This window comes from Aotus nancymaae, unplaced genomic scaffold, assembly GCF_030222135.1.
Source record: "Aotus nancymaae isolate 86718 unplaced genomic scaffold, 86718_ANA_hifiasm-v0.15.2.pri h1tg000002l, whole genome shotgun sequence".
NCBI lineage: Eukaryota > Metazoa > Chordata > Mammalia > Primates > Aotidae > Aotus > Aotus nancymaae.
The window spans coordinates 59,033,234-59,061,176 of NW_026988413.1; the positions used below are offsets into that span (position 1 = coordinate 59,033,234).

The following is a 27,943-nucleotide window of genomic DNA, read 5'->3' on the forward strand; positions in this document are numbered from 1 at the left end:
GGAGAAAAAAAATAGCATGACTATGTTATACTATTTGTAGAAGGTTAATACAGTGCCTATAACTTGATACTTTGAATTAGGCTAAGTGTTTGTATGTTATTCTGTTTTCAGAGAAGAGCTGATGCCATCTTGTATATGAGATAACGCTTCACCCTTCTCACTCATCACTTTTCTACCTCTAATTTTGTGCCAGACACCATATAGTTAGAAAACAAAAACTTGTGGACATAACCTAATGCTGCTACTTGTTAAAATAAATTATATTATCATTAAATTAAGTCACACTCTGACATGTAAAAATTTTATTTCATGTGATCTGCCCTCCCAAAACAGAGAACTCAGAAATTGGAGCTTAGGGGCTGGGTGTGGTGTCTCACGTTTGTAATCCCAGCACCTTGGAAGGGTGAGATGAGAAGATGACTTGAAGCCAGGAGTTCAAGACCAGCCTGGGCAACATAGCAAAATTCCATCTCTGGAAAAAAAAAGTTTAAACTTAGCTAGGTGTGGTTGTGTGTGCCTGTGATCTCAACTCCTTGGCAAATTGAGGCAGTAGGATTGCTTGAGTCCAGGAATTTAAGGCTGCTGTGAACTGTAATTATACCACTGCGTTCTAGCCTGGGCAACAGAGTGAGAGCCCATCTCCATTTTAAAAGAGAAAAAGGAGGAGGAGGAAGAGGAGGAAAGGAAGAAGAAGGAGGGGAAGAAGAGAAGAAGAAAAGAAAGAAGAAGAAGAGAGTTTAGATTGGATGTGGTAAATTAAATCTGATAATTCCCCTCTATCAAAGATCCCATTCATTATCCTTAGAATAAAATCCCAACAGCTTAGAATGCCCTACAAGCCTCTGCACGATCTGGCCTGAGCTTGCCCCTCCCACTGTAGGTCTTGCTGCTCCTGAGCCTCAAGCATACTTCCCCTCCATGATCTTGGCACCTGCTGTTCCCTGTCTGGCATTCTCCTCTCCAGAACACCCCATGCCCTTTTCTGTTACCTCATTCGGTTCTCAAAAGATGCTTCTTGAAAGTGATGACATATAAAAGTAGCCCTCCCTCTCAATCTCTATTTTTTGTCTCCTTAGCCTGCTATTTTTCTTCACAGCCCTTATTCACCTAACAGTATATTATATATTAGTTGCTTGCATCTTTTTTGCCTGTTTCTCCCTCTAGAACACAAGCTTGTGCTGATTGTAACTGGGTCTATTTTGTTATTGTTTTGCCATCAGACTTATAACAAAGCTGGATAAAAGATAATAAACAAAGATGTGTTGAATGAATGCATTATATCATTCATTGTATCTGCCCTGCAATTTTGGTGCAAGGTCTGTATGAAACAGAAGCCTCAATTCTATTCAGGAGGGAAAAGATTCAGAGCATTAAGTCCAAAGGGGCAGACAGAAAACAAGAACTAGGTCTGGAGAAAGGACTGCTGAACAGCGCCAGCAGTTCTGGAAAGGGAACCTGACAAGGGCTTCTGAGGAGAAGATTCCATTCATAGGGCACCTAAGGCCAAACTTAAGGGTAGGCTGGGAACTGCTGAAGCCAGGAACTGAAACTTACCCACTAATAGGATCTGAGTGTCAAGTTATATGAGCAAAACCGTTGGGTATATAACATTTTAACACATATAAACATTATTACTAATATTAAACACCTGTCAATATTAAATTCCTGTTGATATCTTCACTTCCAGAAAGAAAAACACTATATTTTTCTTGAAACACACAGCACTATTGTTTCAGTTTTCATTTATCTCTTTAGAGAGGTATGTGGTAAAAGGAAAGTAACAAAGCAAGCTGCCTGGTCCAGCAACAGGCACAGCATCAGTCATAAATAGCAGGATGTAGTGGGGACTATAACAAACTGGGAACTTATGTGTTATCCAAAGATGGCAATGAACACTCATCTAGCTGATTGCTTCTAAGCTGGAATAAAATCTTCGTGCTTCCAGACCTCAGCAGAAGATAGAATGTGGAATTTTGTGTAAAATCTGCCAAGTGTTTAATGTTGACTCAGTAAAAAAAGAAAAAAAAAAGTGGGGGACCATCCAAAATATGACAATCTCCAGGTTAAATCCCTGCACCAGCTGCCCAACGGTATTAGTGCCTTTGGGCCCAGGCTGTCAGGCAGACCTCTATGTGCAGCTAGATCTCAGCGAATTACTAATATTGCCTCACTCACGTAGACTGCGTCATCATGAATGCAATTTTTAGACCTACTTTGACGAGTTAACATCACTAGAACTTTTTACAGACCTGATAAATATAGTTCTCCTTTTGTAGAAAGGCACGAGGAGCAATTAAAAGACTTAAAGGGGAGCAGTAATGAGACAAGTAATAAAATGAAACCTCTCATTCTTTATTCCACTAACTAGACTTTCATCTGGATTTCATATGTTTTTATTTTTAAAAAAGTATTATATTTAAATACACATGTTTATAAGTGGCTCACAATGAAGACCAAAATGAGGACAAAAAATTTAATTTGAGATTGTTCTAAGCTGATGAGTGTGTTCCACACTTCTGCAAAATATAGAATTATGGTGTTTTCTAGCCTTAATCTTCACACAAGTGGAAAAAGGGAAATACATCACTCACTGCATGAAAACATGGAAAGAGCAATGCATGGGTAATTTAAATAGTTCCAGACCTCCATAAAACACCACAATCATGGCTTGCTAAACTGATACCTCTTAAGTATTTGCAAGCATGCTTGTTTCTAAGTTCTGGAAAAATCCAAAGTTAGCACATATTAATAAACAATTTACATAATTTCCAGTTAGTACAGTTTTATGTGTGATAAGCTTACTAAATTATCAGTGCCTAGTCTCTGGCTTTTACTTAAAGGTAATTGAAATCCTGGTAACAATTATGTTAAGGTTGCTCAAAACCATAGTTATTATATAGGTAATCTAAACAAATCAAATCAAATAAGTTACTTTGCATTCACTCAAATATTCCCCACAAGACATTCTTTTAATACCCACGATGAATTTATCACCTAAAACAAGTGTCTCCTAGTATGAGTTTATGTTCAAATCTACCAAATAATTCTTTCTGAAAATAATTAATTCTTCTATTGATTCATGGCATCAACTTTGTTGGTAAGACAATGAGTGTTAACAATGTAACACACATAAACATTGGTTGCCCTTTATAGACTCACCGAGTTTTCTCAGTGTAATGCTGCCAAGTATAAATCAGATGTGATTAACTTTTCTCTCACCTTGCAATACAATAAAGCATGTTTATGGAAACTTCAAGATAACATAACATCTATGTGCCATCATAAAATAAAATATTTGTCCACTAATTAGGCTGGTGTTTCATTCTCTAGAACATTAATTTTACTCTGCAAATAGTCATTAAATTATTTTGGTTAAACTTCTCCTTTAAGTGTTCAGTTCTTCTAGCTAGTTGTTTATCAAGTAATGATAAGCACTCCTTTTTTGAGTAAAGACATTTATGTGTTTTGATTAAAGTGTGAGATGAAATGCTAGGAACAATAAGAAAGCCATGTTAAGAAACTAACAGCAATTGCCCTTACCAAACTTCTTTTCTATACTCAGGTATTCATAAATACCTGCTGCCTTCTTAAGTTTCTAAATATTCTCTTAGTCTTCACATCCATTTGACTAGTTTTCAGAATATATTTACATGTTAACATACATATCCATTATTCGGACATATTTTATCCAAAAAGCACTTTGATGTGCCCAGTAGGGGGACATAAGAATAAAAAATTACTGTTGACTTCTAGACACAAGTATTCTAGTAAGAAAGACATATTTAAAGCAAAATAACAATATTATGACAAAAAGCAATAATTTGAGACACGTGTAAGATAAATAACCAGTCTTGGTTTAGGATCAATTTCTCTACATACTTAAGAGCCAATATTTTTAAAAGGAGTTTATAATAGTTTAGATAACTTACAGCTGCCAAGGTCAGTGAGATGTTTAGAGATGAGAAAACAAAATTTAGAGTAGAGAACTGTAATTCCTAGGGCATTGCTGGACCATGGAGTCCAAAGTGAAGGAAAGAGGTAGAAGGTGAGGCTGAAGACAGATAGCAGAATACAAATGCAAAACTAGGCAGAGAAACTGTGACTAGTGTGGTCAAGGGGATCTTAACCTAACACTTGGGGGATGAGTGGTATATAGATAAATAGAAGGTCTGAGTGGCACTCTAGAATCTAGGCTTATTTCTAGTACTGGTCTATGAAACTTGTATACTGAGAAAAACTCATTGTATGTTTCAACCTTGGTAATCCAAGTCCTTTGTTTGAAGCCAAAAGAATTACACAGCTGAAGACTGGTACTTACCTGTTAGCTGGCCCTCATCTTCCTTATATTTGCCCTCCCCTACATATAAAAGCCCATTGCCCCAGTCCTACTATCCCACATAGAGCTTCCAAAACTCACTTATTCATTTCCATCTGTGCCTTGTAGTATATGTTGTGCCCTTCATCTGAAAACCCCTTCCTTCCTTACTTCCTTACTCAATGCATCCACATCCAATCACCCTTTAGGGCAAGCTCAATCTCACAGTTTTTATGCCTTTTTAAATCAGGCTGTTTTACTACAATCTCTCTCTTCTCTAAATATTAATAATATTTATTTTTAAAATTTTACTCACATGTTTTGAATAATGATGTGAGACAACATGTAATTAATTTTTCATGTCTATATGCCTTATGCATTCAATTTTCTTGGAAGTGTTCCTGACTGATGTTTTCAAACATCTAAGAGAAATAGAAATACTCTAATGTAAGCACAACCAGAAGACGTATGTAATCAACACAAGTGCCAGCAATGAAATTCTCGTATCCTTGCCACCACTGACTATGTGGATCATCAATTTTCTGTGATCCTTTGCTGGTACCCGACCTGTCCAAAGCATGAAGATTGAAGCACATGACTCTGCTATACTTATAAAGAGATGTTAAAGTTGAACACTTTCATTAAGTTCTGCTTTAACAGGACATACAACACACATAAACAATCTCCTACAGAAGCTTTATACATGTTGTAACAGAATAATGGAATATGTTTGCTCGGCCTCAGAGTCTTCATTCTTTGGCTGCCCTTTGCAACATACCAAAGGTGTCTTGTTTCTTCCACAAACTTGAATTACTTATGGAAAAACATTATGACACAATTGGCAGGCTTTTTCCTACTGACTTGGGCTTGCTGGCGGGGTGGTTTACTAACAGAGCTATCAACTGTGCTTTAAAAGAAGCACCTACAAAAAAAAAAAAAAAAGCAGCAGCAGCAGCATCTACAGGGAACATTAGAACGAGGACATGAGATTTCTGCCACTGTCATTTCTTTAAGAGCACAGTTACATAGTTATGGGGTTGACTGGGCAACCATACTACTCTATGTATGACAATCACAGTTGATACTTCACTGGGAGGACATCGGAAGCGACATTCTTAACCTTGGAGAAGAGAGAATACTTTGGGTCACTTGGCTGCAAGTCGTCTGGCTACATGAGCAGGCTATTAAACCCTGCAAGTGCAGGGAAGAGACAGACACTGGCACTTTCAGTCAGAGAGCTGACCTCATAGTGTTTTGCTGGTTGAAGGGTGGAGGGACAGAATCTTCAGGGAGGTATGCTTTTCCAGGAGGAGTTCTCGAGGTCACTCCTCCACCCTGCCTCTTTTATTCTCTAAGGATCACTCATCTGACAATTTTTTGATTTAAAGGAGCTGCTCTGCTCTCAACACCAGATGTAAGAAACCACATTATAGAAATATTTCTCAAGTACTGACTACTCCCTTTTTTCATGGAGTCTGCTCCAGATGTGTGTTGCTAACTCTGGCTTATTCTACACTGCTTTGGAACAAGAAACAAATGCTCATTCTTGAGAGCTAAGAAACAGCGAAAAGTGGGACTGTTAGCAGAATCTTCTAATTTAGCATTGGTTTATTCTGTTTTACTAAAAAGGATTCAGTAAAAAGGGTTTAGTATTCCTACATTTTATGTAGAACAATAGCTGCCTGACATGAGTGGTTTTCTCACCATGATTCTCTAAGTTCTACACACTTGTTAAGGTGCCTTTTAAGTTGTCAAGTGGGTGAAGAGCCTGATGAGAGGTAAAGTCAGAGGTCACTTTTCTTCAGGAAAAAAATACACGTACTTGCAGCATTTGCCAATTTCCATGGTGTAAATAGTCTCACCATGGCTGATTTCAAGTTGCCACTCTAATGTTCTTAATTGAGAAGAGGTGCACATTATCTGCTCTTGTGAGCTGGGTACATGCTGGCTCCAGCACAGAATGCATGAAGCTCTGAGGCCTCAAACTCTGATTCAAGCAGTATGGATCTCTTTTATCTTTTTAATATCTTTATTTGAGGAGTTTCTCTTAAGTTTTTTGGCGGGGGGAATAGAATTTTGTTGAGTTTGCAAATCAGTTGTCCCTGTACTAACTCCATTTATATGTGGTTCAAAAGAATCATTGATGAAAACACATGTAATCACAACTACCTCTTAATTTTCCCTATTAAGATGAGTCTATGACCAGGTCAATTTCAAATAGCAAGTCACTCTCAAAAGTCTGATATTTTTCTCTAGAAATGCATAAAATATGTTGGGTAAAATAATAAGAGCCTTTGATATATAATGGAATATGAAAGTTGTTCAGCCTCCCTTTCCCCTTCCTTTTCTCATAATCTCTGCTTGTTATCCAATACCCCCAATCTTAAACTGCTGATGCTTTTCCCTTAAACTGTTGATGCTTTTACACAAAATTAATGTTTTATCCATCTTCTTTTGAGCCGTGAATATCAAAGAGGGATCATCTTAAAGGATATTGTAAATTCTGTGACAGGAGTTTGTTGTCACTTATAATTAAGTATGACCTAAAAATTTAATGTTTTTATGAACAAGTACCAAGTCTCCTAATTTTTCCAAAGTTAACTAAAGATCAATTGTTCTGCATAAAATACATTTGAATGATTAGTCTTTGAGCTTCCTAGCCAGGGAACCAAACTCAAACTTTTAAAATTTTGGATTAAAATATGCTCTTTAAAGGCTTAGCAAACTATGTTTTCAATTTTCAAAAAATTGACATTAGTCTAATTTAAGAAGATGAGAAAATCAAAGAGTAAACAATATTGCAAATGAATTCTAATAACAAAAATACAATGAATCAACAATTAGTAAAAATTACATGGGATAAATATTTGGAAGAATATTAGCAAAGATAATTTCAAATTCAAGAAAAAATAAACACTTTGCATAAATGTTAATAGCTATCTTTTGATTTTTAAAATAAATTCATTATTCATATTTACCCATTTTATAATTATAACCCTATTTTATGAAATACAAAAATATAAGATTATATTTCTCTTAATGTTCAATTGTATAACATCTCTTGGTGTACTGTCTGACATTTTAGAAACAAAAACTAGCTAACATTCTAGAAGGCAGCTTTATTATAGGCCAAATGAGAAAGAAAGAGTAGGACTGTTATCAATGGAGTCTTAGAAAAATTCCAGTTCTAATATTCCAGTGCACTATATGTATTTTCAGCTGGAAAACTGAGTTTTCAATGTGCCCTTACTACTATTAATATTGCATGATATGTATATATTCACCTGCTTTAAAAACAATACTTCTGGTTCAGACCATTCCTAATTAGAAAGCAGCCTGTAGTTAAATAGTTCTAATTTGTGTGTTACATTATGGTTTATAAATATTTTATTTGAAAAATTATATCTCATTTGTTGTAATTATTTACTTACACATAAATTTTCTTTCTTTGACATATATATAAAACACAATTTTTATCTAAATAGATTCCTAGAACTGGAAATATCTCTATATGAAGTATCTCTAAATTATTTCTTACATGGCTATTCCTTAATTAAAACAGATATTCAGGCCTGGCACAGTGGCTCACGCCTGCAATCCCAGAACTTTGGGAGGCTGAGGTAGGTGGACCATGAGGTCAGGAGTTCGAGACCAGCCTGACCAACATGGTGAAACCCGATCTCTACTAAAAATACAAAACTTTGCTGGGTGTAGTGGTGTGTACCTGTAATCCCAGCTATTCAGGAGGCTGAGGCAGGAGAATCACTTGAACCTGGGAGGCGGAGGTTACAGTGAGCTGAGATCATGCCACTGCATTCCAGCCTGGGCAACAGAGCAAGACTCCATCTCAAAAATAAAATAAAATAAAAAACAGATATTCATTTATTGTTAAATGATTTTTTTTTTATAAAGCATCATAACAAAGAATTTTTCCTGAATACTTACAGTTCCAGGGCGAGGATATGGAATTCTGCCCTGATAGGAAATCACCTGATGATTGGGCCCTTCTTTGTGGGCAAAAGGCCCATTAAACACAGTCTGTATATCAGATAAATGATACACACACACTGCTGATCCTTTGAAAACTGAGCTAAAAAAGAAAACAGAAAAAGGCATTTTCTCATTTTTAAAATTAAAATACATTTTAAAAATATATGGTAAAACATGATAAAAAGTTAATATAATTCATCATAGAAAAGTTAAATGTCATTGTATGCATGTGAAAAGTCAAAAATTTTGAAAAAAGATGATACATAAAGCATTAAAATATTCAATTCATCCATGGAGATAGTAGACAGTATGTTATAGTAAAGTCCTTTTCAATGTTTCCAAAATACAGGAAAACTTTAAAAAGTTTCTAACTAGTTTATCTTAGCAACAAGAAAGTATACTGAAATTTTATTTAAAAATATGAATTTCAATTTCAAATCACTATCTATATGACCTATCACAATCTAACTCAAAGAAATAAATCTTATTAACAATTGAACACCGTATCTTTTTGTATTATGATTATTTTAATATGAGTGTTCTCACATGGTATCTCAAATGTTACTTGGAGAAGTCTATATTGTATGGTTTATGTACTTTTTCTGTGGGTCACAAAACAAAAAATAGGGGCCCAAAAAAGATTCATTAACTCATCTTTAGTCACTGACACATCATAAAATTTGTTTGAATCCTTAGTAAGAAATATTTCCATTGTCCTATAGCAGGCTGCCTGAAATCACTATTTCTCTGACTCACATATTTATTTCAAATTAGACTTCTAATGAAAAAAGTTGCATTCCCATAAAAAACAAATAAGATACGCTGTTAATTATTACCATTAATAGAGAGAATGATGATTTTGAGGTTTTTGATATTGAAGTTACTGGTATTCAGAAAAACAAAATTAGAAAAAGAGTTTTAATGGAAACAATATTTTCTCAAGACTACTTAAAACAGGAGTTAAACACATCCTTAAAGGCATATTTTTAGACATCTTGTGGGGCAGCTGCAAATATTTAAAAACAATATCCTTGTAAATTTATTTCACTTTGAATAGCTCATTGCAGTTTACAATTATAATACATTTTTCTCACTTTAAAAAAAAACAGCTACAGCCTTTAGATTTTTGTTTTGTAGTTGATTATCTAATCAAAGGGACCCATTATCTTCTACATTGGCTGAATACAGCTTAACTCTAAGGAATATGCCTAGTAGAAAATGAATAAAGAAAAATATGTGCAGGAAAAGGCGAAAATACGATTTGTTCTCTTGAAATGTATACTTTAACCAGTTTGGGCATCCCAGAGCAGTGAGAAAACATTAAACTGATTTTCAAATATATAAAATAATGTCATATAGAATGAGAAAATTGATTCAGTGTTTTGTTAGGTTCTAAATAGTCATCACTTTACATCAGAAGTAAAAAGTATTGTTATAGAAATGCCTAATGATTTCCAGATTTCCTAAAGTATAATTGGTATACCAAAAAAATACAGTACATAATTAATATATACAATGTGGTAAGTTTGGACATATGTATACACTTGAGTTACATCACCACAATCCAGGTGATAAACATTTATTACCTCTGATAACAGCAACCAAAAAATGCCACAAGTTTTATTTGCTCATGAGTGCTCAAATTACTTTCTTTAAAAAACTTACCTATTTTTTCCTACATTATACTTCATATTTTCATTTGTTTCATAAAAATATCATGCAATCATTATAGATACACTCTACAAAAGTATTTGAAAAGCATTAATTCGCTCCAATATATTTTGGTAATCAGCAAAATGTAAATAAAATGGAAGGGTCATATCCCAAATGCCATGTAAAATTAAAAGTTGAAGAGAAGAGGCTGGGCGCGATGGCTCACGCCTGGAATCCCAGCACTTTGGGAGGCCGAGGCGGGTGGATCACGAGGTCATGAGATCGAGACCATCCTGGTCAACATGGTGAAACCCCGTCTCTACTAAAAATACAAAAAATTAGCCGGGCACGGTGGCGTGTGCCTGTAATCCCAGCTACTCAGGAGGCTGAGGCAGGAGAATTGCCTGAACCCAGGAGACGGAGGTTGCGGTGAGCAGAGATCGCGCCATTGCACTCCAGCCTGGGTAACAAGAGCGAAACTTCGTCTCAAAAAAAAAAAGAAAGAAAGAAAAAAAAAAGTTGAAGAGAAGAATGCTTTTATAATAACTACTGTTACTCTATGAAGTTTACGTTTAACTCGTAAAATGTAACTGTTGAATAATTACCTTGATGCTGTAAAAATGCCATACACTAGTGTTGTTCTCGGGTTATCAGTTTCCAGCAGAAACACATCCTCTATAAAAAGGAAAATATCAGTCTTTTAAAGTCTCCAAATATTAACTTCATTGTTTTGAAAAATTTACCCTAAGAAAATAATTTCAACTATGAAAAGTACTCTGCAGAAAGACAGTCCTGTACCATGGTGATAATTTGCAAACCAGTAAATGATAGAAACACTAAAATAATACAGATACTAATAGGTTTTATGAAAATTTTGTATCTTTGTGAAAATCATGCTAGTAAAATAATATTATAGGGAAAAATACAATAGTATATTATATGGACTACAACCATATTAACATAAAAATATCCATCAAAATACAAGAAAAAGATTAGCAGTGTGTGTTCCAGGAGGCAAAGCTGTAAAAATTTTCTGGTTGCTTCTTTCTAAATATCCTTCGATGTTAATATATTCCTTTTTTTTTAATTAAAAATTACAAATCTCAATTTCTTTTTGATCTAATGTTAGTAGTCAGAAGACAGAATAAAACTTTTTCATAGTGACTTATCTTACCATCAAATAGAAATTTTTGTGGCATATGGTCAAAATTGCTAGTGATACTTCTATTTAATGATAGCTCCTCTAACAACAAGATGTCTAAAATATATTAAGGCAAAGATAAAAGTATGCATAGTAAAGTGATAAATGACACAATATGAAAGTAGATGTCTGATAGAAAACTCTAATTAATAATAAATTGCCACAATTATATGAAAGGTCTAGATGTAGTGACAATCTTGCTAACATAATTACTGCTGAGAAACACAAAGAAATATGTATTTAATTTAAATTAACAATGAATTTAAATGACCTCATAAGCAATAAATATTTAACCACTCAAGCAATAAATTAATAATCACTATTCCTTCCATGTGTGAATAAAGGCTGACAATGTCTAGCTCTCCCTAAAGAAAAGAAAGACTGAAACATAAAATACATTCACAAAGATCTGGGGGGATAGAATGAACAAGTAGGCTATTTCATAAAATGATACTTAGAACTTTTCTCTAGAAAAGCTTATCTAGAAAAGTTTGCTCCATAATCAGCATAATGGTTTTTGAGCAGAACGATGATCTACTTCATGTTTATAACTATTAGAATCAGTAAACTTTTCCATATGGTAACAGAGTTATTGCTTATATTATCACCCATCTCAGAATCTGAGAATGACCATTATTTTATATTTTAATGAATTAAGGTGAAAGAAAAGTCACTTATAAATGGCATTTAGTTAATATGATGTGCACTGGGATATTCAGATTTTAAAAAAAACAAAAACCTGTTCCTTGGCAGAAGGGAATCAAACTGTCAGTCCTTATTTGACCTGGAAAGTATAAGCCTCCTCCTGTCACATTGAGAATACTTAATCTCAGGGTCACCAAGCAGAACTAAGAAGGAAACATGAGTCTCTAAATTTCTACACTGACACTTTTTTGCATCCAAACTCTATCCTGTCTGTTAGCTACAATAGTAAAAATATATAGCTGTATTTTTACACAAAATCAGAATATTACATACTCTAATATACATAAAATAGTCCTTTATAAAAACACAATTATTACTTATATGCAAATTATTCAAGTTACACCCCCAAACACACACATTCATTCATATATCATGGTGATTTCCACGAGCTAAATGTTTGAGCAGTGCACTCATGACATAATAGATTAAAAACACTTAAGAAAATGTATGACCTGTATGTAGATCATTAATTCAAATTAGCACATTATGTATGCTGAAAATATCTATGGAAAACACATACTCTTCTGAGACCTTATTTAAATATATAAACTTTATAAGCGTTCTTTCAGAAACATTTTTCAATCTCTATGTATGTACCTAATTCATCAAAGTGTGTTTCTGGGCCGTCTTCATCTGTTACCGAGCATACCAGCCTCGCCTTTAAGAAAGTGGTCCACCTGTTGACGAGGCTACGCAGTCCACCAGAGTCATTCTAAAACCATTTTGTAAACATAATTCAGATTGCTTATGTAAATATTGAAGCACATTAAAAATTCAACTTGAACTCTAGTTGCTTGAAGAATGAAAATCTGAAGAACGGATATGTTAACCACTTCTGTACATTGATAGTCAAAGAGAAATATTTATGACTTATGGTATTTTATACAGTAGTTATGCTATTATTCTCTTACAGCATGATATCAGTTGAAAATACATTTACTTGATAAATGTATGACATAAATATTTCTAATTTTAACAATGTATAATGGAAGTATTTATAAAATGCTATGGAATATAGATCATTTAATTTCCCTTTCATTGATAACTGTCTTCAATTTGAACATAAATTATTATGCCCAGTAAGTCTTGCAGATTGTAGTCAGGAGAGTGGTTCTGTCTTTACAACAAATGGTCCCCAACAATATTCACTCCTTTATTTACCAAAATTATCACATAATTTTCAGTATTTCTAATCTGATACCTTATTATACATTATTTATCTGGCCAGCACAGGGGAAATGGCATTTGAATCATTCACAAATAGTCTCTATTGAAGACATTGTTTTTCTTTGTCTCCAAAGGCCTTTTACCCTTTCTGCTGACTTTGCTATCTTGTTCCAAATGACTGAGAAACAGTTGAGCTCCATGATCAGTGGAGTATTATAATACATAAATAAAAACTATTTTAAATGCTAAGCACAAACATTTTTTCACAAAGGACGATAATCATAGTAAGTCAGGACAAGTCTGTAAAACTCTATTATAGAGAGGACATCACAAATTTTCTTGCGTTATATATACTTATTGTTTCTACACAACATTTTGGTTGCTGTTTTTAATTAGAATTTTATTTTATTAAAGCTTTCCTTAATTTTCACTATTTATAAATGGTTCCTCAATGATCATCTTTAACTGAGATATTTGCTGTATTTTATTCACAAAAATCAATTTCTTTTGGTCATATACAATTTAACCATTTTCATACCAATGCATTAAATGGATATGCAAAAATTTGTCACAAGTGTTTATCTGTTTAAGAGCAGAACCAAAAATATTTTCTTAAGATTTTTACAAAAATAGGGTACATTTATCTCATATAACTTATTCACAGTTAGAATTTGGGTTAGGGCTATAAAAACTATATTCAGTATATAATAATGATGATGAATAAATTTTATATTAAATGTTTCCCTGAATATTTCATTTATTTGTAACAATTGATAATAAAAGCATGGAGATAAACCGTAATTTGAATGTCTTGGTCTTTCTTCAAATCAGAATAGCATTAATACTTACAGGACATATTCGAGCAATCATGGAATGAATCTCTTTTGTGATCCTGTTTCCGTCAGTCAGTTTTTCTTTGAAGAAGAAGAAGATCTTAGCATCATTTGGATCAGTACCATCTGGGATGACATGTGCATCTATAAACACGGGTTCTAGAAAAAAATATAAAAGTCTCCATAGTTATTCATGATGAAAATCCATCTTCTATTCATCCAAATAGACCACAGGCACATGCCTTTCCCATCTTTGGTAGAAAAAACAATTTAAGGCAACATTTCTAAAAGCAGTAATTGCGTTCACTCACCATACCACATTTGGAATGTCAAGTACCACAAAGTGTAGCTATAATATGAGAAACCACTTTTTGTTTTTTGTCTGCAATACATTCTGGAAGTGCAGGAAATGCAAAAATTCTTTGTGCACCGATGAGTCTAAAAAAATTGAAAAACTTTTCTACCAGTGATTCCCAAAGGAATCTGATGGTTGTTTTATTGAAAAAAATATTGCTTTTTTCAAAGTGTGTTTTTCAAGCTAGTGCATATAAACTCCAATTCACTGAAGCAGAATGAAGAGTTGGAAGTCCAAGATCTTAAATTGCAACATATGAAATGAAGGGGAAACTTTTCAAGGAGAAATAGTGTCATTAGTCATTTGGAGACATACAGGGTTTCCTTATTTCAAGAACAAAACAATTTTTAATATACTCTATTTCCAGATGTATTCGTGGAATTATCTGAAGAAGTAAATGAACAATCAAATGCTTTCTTATGCTGGTCTATCAGGGAAATAGGACTCTTCATCCTGGTGATTCATGCTTAACTGTGCAATGTTCAGTGAACTGCCACGTTTAGGGTCAGCTAAAAATTTTCTCTAGGGTGAAATGACAAGATTCTTAGCTTTTTTTAAATTCCTCTAAACAACAGCATTTGATTGAAATAATACAGTAAAATCAAATGAGCACCTTTTTTTTGATTTGAATTCCATATGATACCAAGAACTGGAAGCAACTGAATATGGATAATCATAAAGTTACCATTCCTGTGATTTCTATTGAATATTAGCCCATTTATGAAAAAACACATACCAGTTTTATAATTTAAGAATCTAAGTTTAAGACAAAAAAAGAGGAGGCCCTGACTATTATTTATTGCATCTAAATGCCAGACATTTAGGATAAGTTTTATATTTGTCATTGTTAAAATATACAAGAAGATTAAATGAAGTAAAAAGCATATTTAATTGTAATATGTTACAATTAAACAACCAGAGAAGATGCTTAGGTACTGAAATATATGATAAATTATCACTGTCACTTTTATTTATTCATATCCATATGATAATTGTAGAATGATTAACAGAAATAAAGATCTGGAATATGGACTATGAGCTATTTAATTATTTATTTCCCCCAAATATTTTAAATCATACAGTACAGAATTACCATTATTCATGTCATAGCCTTAGTTTTTAACCATTTTCCCTAGTTGTTACGATGGAATTACATAAATTAGTTTAAAGCATGATACCAAAAAATAAATGCATCAAATGCTTTCTTACCACTTAGCCATTTGGAATTGTATTGATCAGTTCTGACTGGATTCCTCTTGGTTAAACTTCGAAAAATAGCAGAATCTGTCCCCATGAAATCTATATACACTGCAGAGAAAAGCTCCTCATCTATGAAAAAGAAAATGTTAATAGAAATGTAAACTTTTAAAGCTATTTTGAAATTCTAGGTGAGTTTATTTATTAGGAGATCACCACAGGTATTACAGTGTTATAATTGGTTATAACCAAACATTAATTGGTTTGCATTGTCCAGCAAATCAAATTTTAATCTTTCATCATTATTACCTGAATAATTACTATATTTTAAAAAAAATCAAACCTCAAAACAACTTTATTCCATGTAAAAGTGAAAGTTCCTCTACCTCTACTTATACTATGTAGTATTTTTTTTTTTTTGAGATGGAGTCTTGCTCTGTTGCCTAGGCTTCGGTGCAGTGGTGCGATCTTGGCTCACTGCAACCTCCACCTCCTGGGTTCAAGCAACTCTCTGCCTCAGACTCCCGAGTAGCTGGGATTACAGGTGTCTGCACCATGCCCGGCTAATTTTTGTACTTTTTAGTAGAGATGGGGTTTCACCATCTTGTCCAGGCTGCTCTTGAACTCCTGACCTCATGATCCACCCACCTTGGCCTCCCGAAGTGCTGGGATTACAGGTGTGAGCCACCACGTCCAGCCACAATATAGTAATTTTTATATAGAGTCTATTAGAAATGGTAGATGAATGATAGATAACAAAATAGCTTAATTGTTTACCTGTAATAAATTTAAAAGAAAACACTGTAAGAGTCAGAAAACATGGTTTCTATTGGTAATCCCTAACAAATTGGGAATTAGTGCTAAGTTTGAACATTCTGAGTCTCAACCTTCTAATCTATAATGTATGGGAATTAGATTATGATCTTAAAAGTTCTTAACACATATTAAAATTTCTATGATCTTCCTAAATGGACTGAATATAATAGTTATAAAAATTATTATTATGACAAGAAGGCCACATGATAATTGTCAAAATAGTATCAGTGATTAAAAAATTTAATTACTAAAAGTATATATTTTGATCTTTACTGCTAGAAGGGTCCCAGTAAGGTAAACAAAGTGCTACTTTTTCTATTGCAACTCAACCATAAAAATAGAATACGATGGTAAGAAAGAAAAGATATTTAAAATTAAATAAATTATCACTATTAACAGAATCAGATGTATTAATCTATACATAATATTCAATATTTAGCTTATTGTTTGAAGATCCATATTACTTTTCATCTAGTAAGGGGCAGTAAGCATTGAATTGGTAACAACGTGACCACTGAGTACAAAACAGTAGCTTAATATCTATTTTAAAAAGAATGAAATTTATCAGCCTGGCCCACTGAACTGCCGTGCAGTTGCGCTCCTTTACTGTTGCTCTAGGATTACTCCCTGGGCTACCTTTAGCTTCTGGTCATTTTGGCAGGATTGGAACATTTCAAAGTACTCTAAACTCACTGTTTAGTAATAAGCAATACCAGTTGGCCCAGCATAGAATGGAGAATGGAACGTATCTAATATGTGCTCACCAGGTTATGAACTGGACCCCTACCAGTTAGCAAGCTGGTGTGGCAGGCATTTTGTTCCTTAGCTCTCCTTCCTAGTAGGGATTCTAGGCCCATGGAAATAGATTATAGGGAGATAACAAAAATGTGCATAAAGGCTTTTTTAAAAAAATCATTTTAGTTTCTTTAAAATTCTGAGAACATTTGTGAGGCTTATATACACACACATATAGCTATTAAATTGTGATAACTTTGCAAATAGTTATTTCACCCTTTTGTTATATCCCATTAACCATTAAACTGTGGATTATACATCTGTTCAACAGATTGATTAGTAGAATCTACAAAAGTTGATATCATAGAAACAGAGAGTAGAAAGGTAATTATCAGGGACTGGAAGGTAGAGGGAGGGACAAAAGGAAGTGTTCATCAAAGGGTACGAAGTTTCAGCTAGACTAGAGGAATAAGTTTTGGTGATCTACTGTACTGTACAGACCATGGTGACTAGAGGAATAAGTTTTGGTGATCTACTGTACTGTACAGACCATGGTGACAGTAAATAAAATTTATTGGATATTTCAAAACTGCTTAAAATTTAACATTATCACCACAAAAAAATAAGTTGGTGAGGTAACAGATATGTCAATTGGCTTGACTGATTTTTTCCTTTATGTATACATAGATCAAAACACCACAGTTTCCTATAAATATACAAAATTATTACTTGTCAACTAAAACAAATAAAAAATAATGAAAGAAGGTAAAGAAAAAACTATTAAAACATGAGAAAAAGTAGGTGTACTTAATACTACAAATACAATTACAGAAAACAACTTTATGATAATACATAACTATAAGTATACATATATACACTTTTTAAAAATGCTTGGCTTCCTCTAGGTATGACAAAACTGTCATTTATTGATGAAAAGTTACATGCTTATCATTAATCACAAATATTTTTACAAATGAGAATTGAATTCTCTATTTTTCAGCTCACAACTTTCTTCCATTATTTTACTTACATACTATCATCTATACAACCATCAAGAACAGGCACACATGTCATGCTAATTTTCCATGTTATTTTATGTTTAGTCCATTATCTACTTACTGATCATAACAGACACTGTGTTCACATTGGGGCTGAAAGAGCAGCGTCCTTTTCCAGATTCATACTTGGAGTCCATCATGAAAACTTGGTCCTTTATTGTGGATAAAATTTAAAATGTGGCAATGGTAACTTATTTAATCAAGACAATTGTCATTAGTAAAACAAAGCATAGTTAAAATCAATATGCTTTCTAGTTGGTTGCTTATGCCTTCCAATTTACTATATTAAGATTTACTCAAACTATGAGAACAATCCATCTGTAACTACAACCTAACCTCAGCAGGGCTAGCTCTCATTTTATTACACTCCCCATAGAGCTGATCCAAGAAGTCATTCTCCTCAAATCAACATCAGCAAAAATCACTTGAAAATCAAGTATTATTATAAACCTCAACTAGATGTGTTGAACATCAGCCAAAAGAAGAAAACTGTCCACAGAGGAACAATCTATGTAAGGACTATAATATTTTCAAAATAATTAATATATTTTTTAAAATAGAATTTTACATTGCTATTTAATTTCATCATGTAAGGCATTATACAAGATTCAATAAAATAATTCATAATTCAGATTTAAGATGTGCTATTTACTCATGAATTTATTTAATGAAAATTTACTGGGCATCTGCCATGTACCAGAAACTGACTAAACACTGGGGATATAGTAAACAAAATACATGAAAATCTTTGTCCTCAAGTAATTTGTAATCTAGTGAGAAAGAGAATAAATAACTAAAACATGGAGTATGTTAGATGGTGCTTGCTACTGAGCAGAAAAGTTAAGCAGGAAAAGAGAATAGAGAAGAATATAGACTGGGGGCAATAGATTCAATGGCTTTAGCCTCACCAAGATGGAATATATCGTCAGTATAACTATGTACCTTTTTCTTATGTAAAGTTAAGAGAAGTCTCTTCCTAAAATTCAAAGTAAAAAAATTACCATTTTAATAGGTCAGATAAGATGATAAAAAAGCTTAATTATCAAGTTAATGTTTTTGAAATTTATCCTGAACGAAATATGAACTCAGTAATATTTTTGAGTGTGGAAATGGACAGATCAAAGGCCTGCTCTAGGAAGGGGGACTGTATCGTGAGTTTTAGGAAGATTGGAAATGAAATGCATAAAACCGGACACTGCATTCAGGAAAATAGGTCAGTTTCCTATTACAAGAGTCCAGGAATTAGGTAATAATAATCTGACTTGGCATGTTTTCAGTGGTCAAGGTAAGAGCAGTACAGATGTAAGAAAATTTATATAGTGGCAGTCAACAGAGCTTGGCAATCAATTATAATTTGGTGGTTCTAATTTTATTGTACTTATTGTCCTTTTCACATTGTCTCCATACTCTGAAAGAATACATCTATTACATTCTCCCTACATGCCTCCAAACTACTGTTTTTTAAAAGATAACCTAAAAAGGTAAATCCAAATAAACTATAGATTTGTGATCATTAATCACAACAATTTCTAATTGATCATATTCAAGAAAACAAAGATGATTCTGAAGTTCTGACTCCTTGAAAAAACAAACGTAGTACAAAGCTGTACTGAGTTTCTGCCCTACTGCAGGACCTCCCTAAAGATAATAGAGAATAATAGATCTTAAAAAGAATCATAGTCCTCTAACCTAAAAAGGTTCTTTTTGAGTGTCCTAAGATCTTTGTCAATGAAGTCACTGTGCAGGTGATGAAAAAATATGACTTGTCCAGAAGACCATGTAGCTAAAGGATGATCAAAGCACAATTTGAATTCAGTCTCCTGATTCCCAGTGATTCTGATTTCCAAAAGGTCTTCATTTATGTAACAAATAAACTAAATAAATAATTCTAAACCAGAAGAAAAACATAAAAAATTAGTAAGCCTTGTTGCAGTTCTAGAGCTGGAGACTGATTTGACCAAATAAGTGAGAGTTCGTGTTACAGGAATTGATGAGATTGCTTAGGTACCATTTGCTCTCAACTGACCTGCTCCTATCTACCTTGCACAGCATTCTCATACTCACCCAGTCATAATCTAGATCTTGTCATCACCAGAAGCAGATGTAGTCTACCCTAATAATAACTATCTCAAGCACCCTGAAATAATTCTTCAAACTTGTCTCCTAAGAACTCTTCTCTACTTCTCCCCAGTTCATTAGGCATTTATCTTTTTGACTTTGTTAACAAGTTAAATTCCATGTATTTTCATTTGTTAGCTTTTTAAAGACAGGGTCTAGCTCTATCACCTGGGCTGAAGTGCAGTGCTGGGATCCTGGCTTACAGCAACCTCCACATCCCAGGTTCAAGCGATTCTCATGCCTCAGCCTATGGAGTAGCTAGGACTACAGGGAAGCACCAACACGCCTGTCAATTTTTTGTATTTTATTTACATAGACGGGGTTCCGCCATGTTGCCCATGCTGGTCTCAAACTTCTGGGCTCAAGTGATCTGCCTGCCTTGGCCTCCCAAAGTGCTGGAATTACAGGCATGAGCCACTGTGCCCGGCCAGATTCCGTGTTTTTTAATTTCAATAAATTTTTGACACAATATTTGATTCCTTGAATCTATGACTTTTTTCATTGTATCCATACACTAAAAGGATACACCTATCTACTTTCTCCATACCTGCCTCCAAACTATTAAACATTTTGTAGAAGGTAACCTAAAAAGGTAAATTCAATACACTATAGATCTGTGATCACCAACCACAAGAGGATCCCCTACAATGTACAGTGGCCTTTCAAAGATTCTCTTATCCCAACTGCTTCTGTCATTAAAACTTTCAAGCCTTTGCCATTATAGTCAAATCCTGATTTTTATTTCCTAACTTATTCTCAACTCATATTATTGCCAAACACTTTGCAGAGAAAGCAAAGCCCTTTAATGACGTATCTTCAATCCCTCACTGCTAAACATGCAAATGTCATATTATATTTAGTAATGTAAAATTATATTGATATATCTACTAATACATGAGACTAAGTAGCTCTCTTACTTTGAGTCCAGTTCTTCAGCACTTTGCATTTCATCTTATCTTGTCTTTTTAGGCACCTTACATTTCCATTATTCCTTCTGTTTCTTTGATACATACTTCCATATTAATTGAAGCCTTTATACCATTATTTTAACAACTCCTTCAGCTCCCACGTGCCACTCTCCTTATAAATCACATTTCTTAGAGAATTACATACATACTCATCACCATTTCCTGACTTGTCCTTTTATTTTTAATCTACTTTAATTCAGCAACTAACATCAATTATTCCATTGAAACTCTTATTGATAAGATCTTTAACGACAATCATAGTACACAAATCAGTGCTTATTTTTTAGATGTCACCTGACTTGGATTCTCAATGGCACTCAAGATTGTTGAAAACGTCTATCTTTTTACAATGACTTATTGTTATTTCCCAGAACCAACATAGTCTTTTTTCCCCTACCTCTCCTTTCTCTGTCTCTTCCTTTGAAGACTTGTTTGTAAGTTAATTTTCCTCCAATTGGCCATTAAAGTTAGGAGACCCTCAGGTCACAATCATAGTCATTCTTTTCTTTTTCCTCTATACTTTCACTCTTTCTCTGCAAAATTAAATCCACATTTTCCTTGGCCTTCAGTTACTCTTATAAAACAATGCCTCACACATGTATATACTCAGCCTTATACGTAACTGCCTACTTGATATCACCAGTTGGATCTTTCAATGGCATCTCTCATTCAACAGACCAAACTCAGGCTTATAATCTTTACCCTATACATTGTCTCTTCATTCTCATTTCAGTTCATGGCAACTATATAATTAAAGAGGCTGAAAATAACAAACGGACAAGAAAAGTGTCAACATTTATATCACTTCCTTTTCCATAACCAAATCTATCAACATCATCTATACTACTTTATCCTTTATGCCATTTTATACTCTGTCACCATTGCTACCACCTGAGAAGAACAATCTCTTTTGTGGTCTTCTATGTCAACTCTCAAACTAAGCTCCTACAACTTTTCCATCCCCTCTACTTATGCAGAAAATCATTTGTTACCTAACACACAAGTGACAACACAGTTCTGTTCATGCCATTTTCTGCTGAAGATTGTTCCAATTTACTTCTCTGTTGATATATCAGAAAGATCATGATCTTCAAAATTGACCACGATCCTACAAGCTTCAACATGATTTTGATTCTGCTTTTAAATGAATATTTCTGAATTGAACAATGAGAGAAAATAATAGAGAGTAGGTGGTGAAAAATTAGAAAGAAGGCATAGCAAAGTGTCCTATGGCCAAAGATGTCAGTAAAGGTAGTGAAAAATACAGGGCATGAATGGCAAGGTTAATGTCATAGATCATTAGAGGAGCAGATATACGGCTTGAGGGAGTCAATTTGGTCACCGAGAAATCTGTCATTAACCAAACAGTTTTAGTTAATGTGTAGGTGTGGAAGATTAGAAAGGATGAATAAAACCATAAGAGAACAGGAGCATAAAAGCTGGAAACTCAGCCTCCTACTCTGAGAAGCTTAGTAATGAAGTAAAACAGAGAGAAAGGAGAAAGGTAGAAAAAGAAGTCACAGAACCAAAATAAGGATTTTAAGGAAAAGAAACCCAATCCTTTCTTTAAATGGGAAAATGATGAAAATGTAAAAAAAAAGGGAATAAAAATATAAAACAGAGTGATGAAGGTTATTTGTCAAAGAACTTAATATGGCAAACGTATAATTTTTCTTCTGAACAGAAAAAATGCTACAAAAAGATATTGAAACAAACTAGATTGGTGGCAAACTTCATTCTAAAAGCATAGAGGATAATTTGGAAACCTATGACATCCTTGGTCACCTGTCATAGTCTTGGTCAGTCAAAGGTAAAGTTATCTGCTTTGATGAGGGGCAGGATCGGGGAGCTTAATTGGTATTCAGTTGTTAAAACAGATGTTATGAAAACATCTGATGAAATCAATCATAGATAAGATGTGGCAATATTCCAAGAATTTCCTGCAAAATTAACCAGTCACTGTTTTTGCTTGATGTTTTATTCATTCATTTAAAGTCATGATTCACTTGTATTGCTTTATCTTTTTCCAGGAACAGAAGACAAGATGTAAAGACAGTAGATGAAGAAGAACCATGGTTAAGTCTTTGTGCAGCAAGGATTTATGTGGGTACTGTTGAAAGGCTCTTTAGGTGGGCACTGTCGAAATCTTGGAAAGCTCTGAATCAGTCTCACAAATAACAGAAGGGAAAAAGGGTATAACAGAAGCATGTGGTGCTCCAAACATGAAGTAGGCTCAATAAATATTCCCTTAGAACCAATGAGTATCTATGAAGACAGACCAATGAAAGATGGTAGGTAGTGTCCCAGATAAAAAACTGAATAATTAAAATAACACTACCAACCTATCTTGGCTCACTTTCAAATTAGGTTTGATTCAATGGAAAATGTTATATCTTAATATGATTACATGAGGGTCAGCAGTAAGTATTACTCTTGGTGATTACAAAATACAATGCTAGTGATAAAGAAGAATTCTCTCAAAATAAAACTTTCTGCATCACGTGGTCATTTTATACTAGGGGATCTTTTATCCTAAACTTTTATCCTATAAAAGAAAATAAATGCATTATATGTTTGACTAAACTGTGTAGTTCTATAGTAACAATATGGTTTTTATACAACAAATATATAACAGTGATGTTATGGTGAAACTGTATGACTAGAGTTAACTATCAGGGCCTACATTTTATAAAGCTTAGAAATCATAACCCTGTTCAAACCTAAATTGGCTTGTAAGATGTTCATGTATTATTTCAGAGATTAATTAATGAAACTGCTTCTCCTCTGAAAAATATCTTTTGAAGTGAGACTAAAGTAGTTCATATTTAGCAAAGTATTAAAATGTATTCTATGCTGGTTTTCCAAAGGAGATTATTTTTTGGACAGAATTTCCAATTAAGCCTTCAAGTGCATAGTGGGCAATTCACACATGGGAAAATAATTTTATTTGAAATCTGTGCCCTGAAAATGGCTATGCTATTGTTGGCCTGTACAGTGACTGCACAGACTTCAGGAAAGCGTCTGACAGATCGCAGACGTCTGAGGCAGTAGTTTATTTAATCAATTGATCACAGGCATGTGGTTTTAATGACAAGCTCAATGCAGCCAACTGTATTCTTCCAAAAAGCATAACTTTACTTTTTCTTTAAGAATTGTAATATTTCATAGCCTCTTGAACCACATTTTAAAAAGTCTCATTTTGGGGTCAAATTATACTCAGTTTTTTTGAAATGACTTTTTATTCATTAAAAGATACATATGTATAAATTACATGTCTGAAAATCAACTTTAAAAGAATCATTGTTCAGTCATATTAGTACTAAAATAGATTAATCCTTGCTAAAGGAAAAGAAGTTTGTATCGGTAGCCATGTTTATTTTTTTCAAAATTCTAATCTCTAAAATTAAATTATTATTTAAAAACTGGACTTTCTAGATTCTAGTTGCATAAAAAGCCAAACCAAGTTTGAAGATTCAGCTTTTAAAATAATTATGTTAACTACGACAACATGTTTGACTAAAAGAATGAGTAGAAACTCTCTTGGTATAATGCACTTTCCTTACTCAACAGCTGTGGACTGGGGTAACAAAGACAGTTTTAAACAGCACAGGTGAAGTTCAACAGTCTCATATTTGACTATACATTACCTATCTATCTGACTAATTTTTAGCAAACATCGTATCGTAATACCCCATATCATTTAAACTAATGTAAGAAACAGGCTAGAATAGCCTAATGCAGGATGATGTTGGTCTAAGATAAAAGTATGATTTGTTAATTACATGAGGTTCTCTTCAGCAGACATTTGGCATCATGCTTTATATATCTTTTACAGATACATACTTAGAAAGTTTTACTGAATTTGAAAGACAAATAAGAAATTACTGAGACTATATTTGAGAAGGTAAGTTTATGCTACAATATTTCTATAATTTGGAGCAAATATTATCACTGTATTACATACCAGTAATTTTGAAATTACAACATTTTCTTTAACTTTTACAGCTTACAAATAAAATATAGATACACTAACAATATACACATATGCACTAAAAATATATATAGTTGCCTCCAACTAAAAGTATATACATATATATACATACATATATATACACACACACATATATATATATAAAATACACATAATAATATATACATTTTTAGCTGAAGGCAGAAGGTGATACTTTAAGTAACTTGGCAGACAGAAAAAAATGTAATATACTTTGTGTTTAAAGGGCATGAAAATATTTTATGAATACTGATATTTTCAAGTTTTTATTCTAAAATACCGTTTCAAAAATCCTTGACACCTATATAATAACTAAGAATGTTAAATAGTTAAACTCACCTCTGATCTCCTCCCTCTGTTCACATAAGTACAGATGGGACTGTAGGCACCACTCCCACAGACATACAAATGTGTGCGATTGAAAACTTGAATTACACGGACAAAGTTCCGACAGCCATGCTGAAAGAATCAGTAAATAAGCAGTTAGTAACTCAATGACTTTCACTGTTATTTCGGTTAGCTATGTTAACCTGAGATTTTGTATGATAGGTAACAATGAGGTGACATAAACTTTTGATGTATTACCCCATGGGTGTCTAATCTTTTGACTTCCCTAGGCCACATTGGAAAAAGAATTGTCTTGGGCCACACATAAAATTCACTAACAATAACTGATGAAAAAAAAAACTCATAATGTTTTAAGAAACTTTATAAATTGTGTTCCACATTCAGTGCTGTCCTGTGTGGCATGGTTGGACAAGCTTGTATTAGGCCATATCTTTGGGGAACTATTAATATATTTGTGCCTCTTGGCCAGGTGAGGTGGCTCACACCTGTAATACCAGCACTTTGGGAGGCCAAGGCAGGCAAATTATGAGATCAAGAGATCGAGAGCATCTTGGCCAACATGGTGAAACTCTGTCTGTACTAAAAACACACATATATATATTTGCATCTCTTAAAGGTAATTTGAGAATACTTATCTATCTTGTAGAAGTACCAAATTGCATATGAAGATTTGGTGCAAATGAAGACAAACAGTGGCTCAGGAATAGTCAAAACATTATTACAGAAACAGTCACTCAATAAGTATTTACTGATTACCTACTATTTGCCAGGGTATAGTCAAATTCTCTAGGCGTCCTTAGTGAGAAAAACACAAAAATCTCTACCCTTGTAGAACGAAATTGAACAAAGTTATCATAAATGCCCTGCTTTTTCTATTTCTGTTTAAATCTGGACAAATTCTAATACTTCATTTGAAAATGCTCTCAAATTTATATATGTCAAAGCAAATATTATTTGGCAATACTTTGCTATATATTTTCCTTTCTGCTCTATTTTTTATTGTTAAAAGATATGTTCGCAGAAATATTAAAATAACAACATGGCTTATTCCACTGATTTATTTCAAGAGAAATATAGTCCACCTCAGTTAGTAAGCAAAATGCTCTCCCTCAGATCTCATTAATGTAATATTACAACACTGTGAAAATTTTTACATTCTGAAACTTTATAAACCTATTCTTTACCTGAGAAAGTTTACAAATTGAGACATAAAAGTTTTTTTCTCAAGTTTTCCTTAAAACATTAAACACACACACACATTACACAAACACCATATTACCATCAGCACACAATGGCAAACACTATTCACCTTAGGATCTGGCAAATAAAACTAATCCCCAACAAAATGCCAACATAATGATTGCTTTCTATGAAGAATGACATAATCATTCTCTCTGCTCTGGATCCCCTAAAATACTCCCTTTTTCTCTGCCAGGAACTCCTTCCTCACCCGCTCCCAGTTCAAGTAAAAGCAAGGCTGTCATTTATTCACTCAATGAAACAAAATACTTCCTGCAATTCTAAATTGACTGTGACTTTTCAGGAGCACAGAAACATGGTCAGTGCTAGATGCAGATCTTTGTGACCAAATTAACCACTGAATGTTTCACAGTTACTGGGTTCACCATCCTTTGCTGACTATAATTCAATCAAGTCTGAGATTGAATGATTTCATGAAGCCATTTTTCTCTCAAAGAACATTAATAAAATGATTGTATAATTAGAGATAGTATTTATATTAAAAAACTACCAAGAAATACATCAAAAGTTAACAGTAATTTTCCCTTGGGTGGTCAGAAAATATATGTTCCTTTTCCCCCTGCTAGGTGCCATGTATGCTTCTAATTTTTTATAAAGCATATCTATTATTTACATTATTGAAAAACTGAAACAAAATGTTGCTAAAATAGAAGTTAAAGTCAACATTATTTTACATTTTGCATCATTTTCTCCTCTTATATTCATTATTACTTGCCAGCAAATATATACTTATTTTCTTATGCAATAATTTTATACAGCTGTTTCTATGATCGATTTTATTATCAAATCATTAACTCTGTAGTCAAAGAATTAATCCTTACACACCAGACCATACACTTTATTTTTGTTTTAAGACATTAAGGATTTTTGTTAAACACACAGTGTCATTGGATCTTGGCACCTGTTTATACAGGTACCTGGAAATTGGATTACATTACTACAGATGATAGCACGTTTCTGAAGAAAAAGCACAGATGAAATATGGTGTGTAGATAATATGTCTACGTAAAGGGAATCTATTAGCAATGAGACACATGCATATTTTTTCACTTTCAAGTTTAGTCATTCTGGGATTCTGTATATAACATTTTCCCATAAGACACAAATTCAGTCCAATTCCTTTAATGATAGGTTATGCCTCTCTCATCTTGGGTCTTATGGATGCCAATGTACTTTCATGAATTACTGGTATCGGTAAAATGAAAGAAGTCATAA

The 27,943-nt window shown here is 33.5% G+C and overlaps 1 protein-coding gene across 2 annotated transcripts in view; it reads right to left on the reverse strand.

Annotated features, from left to right (window-relative positions):
• The window catches only part of SEMA3C (semaphorin 3C), a 178,204-nt gene that overhangs the window by 51,002 nt on the left and 99,259 nt on the right, over positions 1–27,943 (reverse strand). For both annotated transcript variants that reach the window (XM_064375020.1, XM_064375022.1), the window contains 7 exons: positions 25,460–25,579; positions 18,087–18,177; positions 15,429–15,548; positions 13,881–14,023; positions 12,462–12,576; positions 10,564–10,633; positions 8,261–8,405 (listed from right to left, as the gene is read on the reverse strand). In XM_064375020.1, the coding sequence (XP_064231090.1) occupies positions 8,261–8,405; positions 10,564–10,633; positions 12,462–12,576; positions 13,881–14,023; positions 15,429–15,548; positions 18,087–18,177; positions 25,460–25,579 (804 nt within the window). The remainder of the gene's footprint in view (positions 1–8,260; positions 8,406–10,563; positions 10,634–12,461; positions 12,577–13,880; positions 14,024–15,428; positions 15,549–18,086; positions 18,178–25,459; positions 25,580–27,943) is intronic.